The following is a 1,117-nucleotide window of genomic DNA, read 5'->3' as shown; positions in this document are numbered from 1 at the left end:
AAAGGCCAGGCACAATGGCTTATGCTTGTAATCCCAGCACTCTGGCGAACATGGTGAAACCTCGTCTCTACTAAAAATACAAAAATTAGCTGGGTGTGGTGGTGCATGCCTGTAGTCCCAGCTACATGGGAGTCTGAGGAAGAGAATCACTTGAACCCGGGAGGGAGAGGTTGCAGTGAGCTGAGATTGTGCCACACTGCACTCCAATGTGGGCGACAGAGTGAGACTCTGTCTCAAAAAAAAAAAATGGTGGGAGCATATTAACAATTCTCCCCTGCCACAAGGTACAATTATGATCTTTACTATGTTTCTAATTGCTTCTCTATCATCTTCTAAGATGCCAACGTCCGGCGGTACCTCCAGCTAACACAGTCAGAACTCAGCAGCTACCATAGAAAAGAGAAGCAACTCTACCTGGGCATGTTTGGTTAACAAAGAAGAAAGATGCTCCTCCACTTGAACTTAGGTGGGCCATTAAACATGCATCAAGGAGAAACCTGAGCCTCAGCAAGAGAAATTTACCCTATACCTCTGACCCAGGTGGATTTCTGTTTCTAGTTTTGCACAAACTTCACTACGTAGACAGTCTGAGTCCTTTTCTGTCTGTCCATCTGTATATTTCTGTAGCTTTCGATACATGTTATTGTTGGGGCTGTTTGCCTTGAGAAATACAATCAGAAAACATCAGCTGTGGGTGGAATTAATTATATTTCTGGCATAGATTTTTCATGATAATGTTGTTAGATGTATTCATATATAGAGGCGAGGACTTGCAGAGGATGACATAGTAAGGATAGGCAGAAAGAAGTGTCTATTTTTTTCAGAAGCCCAAACCAAAGTAGGAAATATGGCTGGTCGTGGTGGCTTGTGCCTGTAATCCCAGCACACTGGGAGGCCAAGGTGGGCAGATACCTTGACTCCAGGAGTTCAAGACCAGCCAGGGCAACACAGTGAAACCCTGTCTCTACAAAAGATACAAAGATTATTAGGGCCTGGTGATATGCACCTGTAGTCCCAGCTATTCTGGAGGCTGAGGTGGGAGGATTGCTTGAGTTCTGGGGGGCAGAGGTTGCAGTGAGCTGAGATCCTGCCACTGCACTCCAGCCTGGGCAACAGA

General features: G+C 45.7%; 1 protein-coding gene across 2 annotated transcripts in view; it reads left to right on the top strand.

Annotated features, from left to right (window-relative positions):
• TTC9C (tetratricopeptide repeat domain 9C) overlaps nt 1-687 on the top strand; it is a 13,452-nt gene extending 12,765 nt beyond the window's left edge. For both annotated transcript variants that reach the window (XM_017503934.2, XM_017503933.2), the window contains one exon: nt 338-687. In XM_017503934.2, the coding sequence (XP_017359423.1) occupies nt 338-432 (95 nt within the window). In that variant the 3' untranslated portion in view covers nt 433-687. The remainder of the gene's footprint in view (nt 1-337) is intronic.
• Nucleotides 688-1,117: the final 430 nt, after the last annotated feature.

This window comes from Cebus imitator, unplaced genomic scaffold (assembly GCF_001604975.1).
Source record: "Cebus imitator isolate Cc_AM_T3 unplaced genomic scaffold, Cebus_imitator-1.0 Scaffold316, whole genome shotgun sequence".
NCBI classification, from domain to species: Eukaryota; Metazoa; Chordata; class Mammalia; order Primates; family Cebidae; genus Cebus; species Cebus imitator.
The sequence above is the reverse complement of the archived record's forward strand: the minus strand, read 5'-3'. Positions and strand labels throughout refer to the sequence as shown.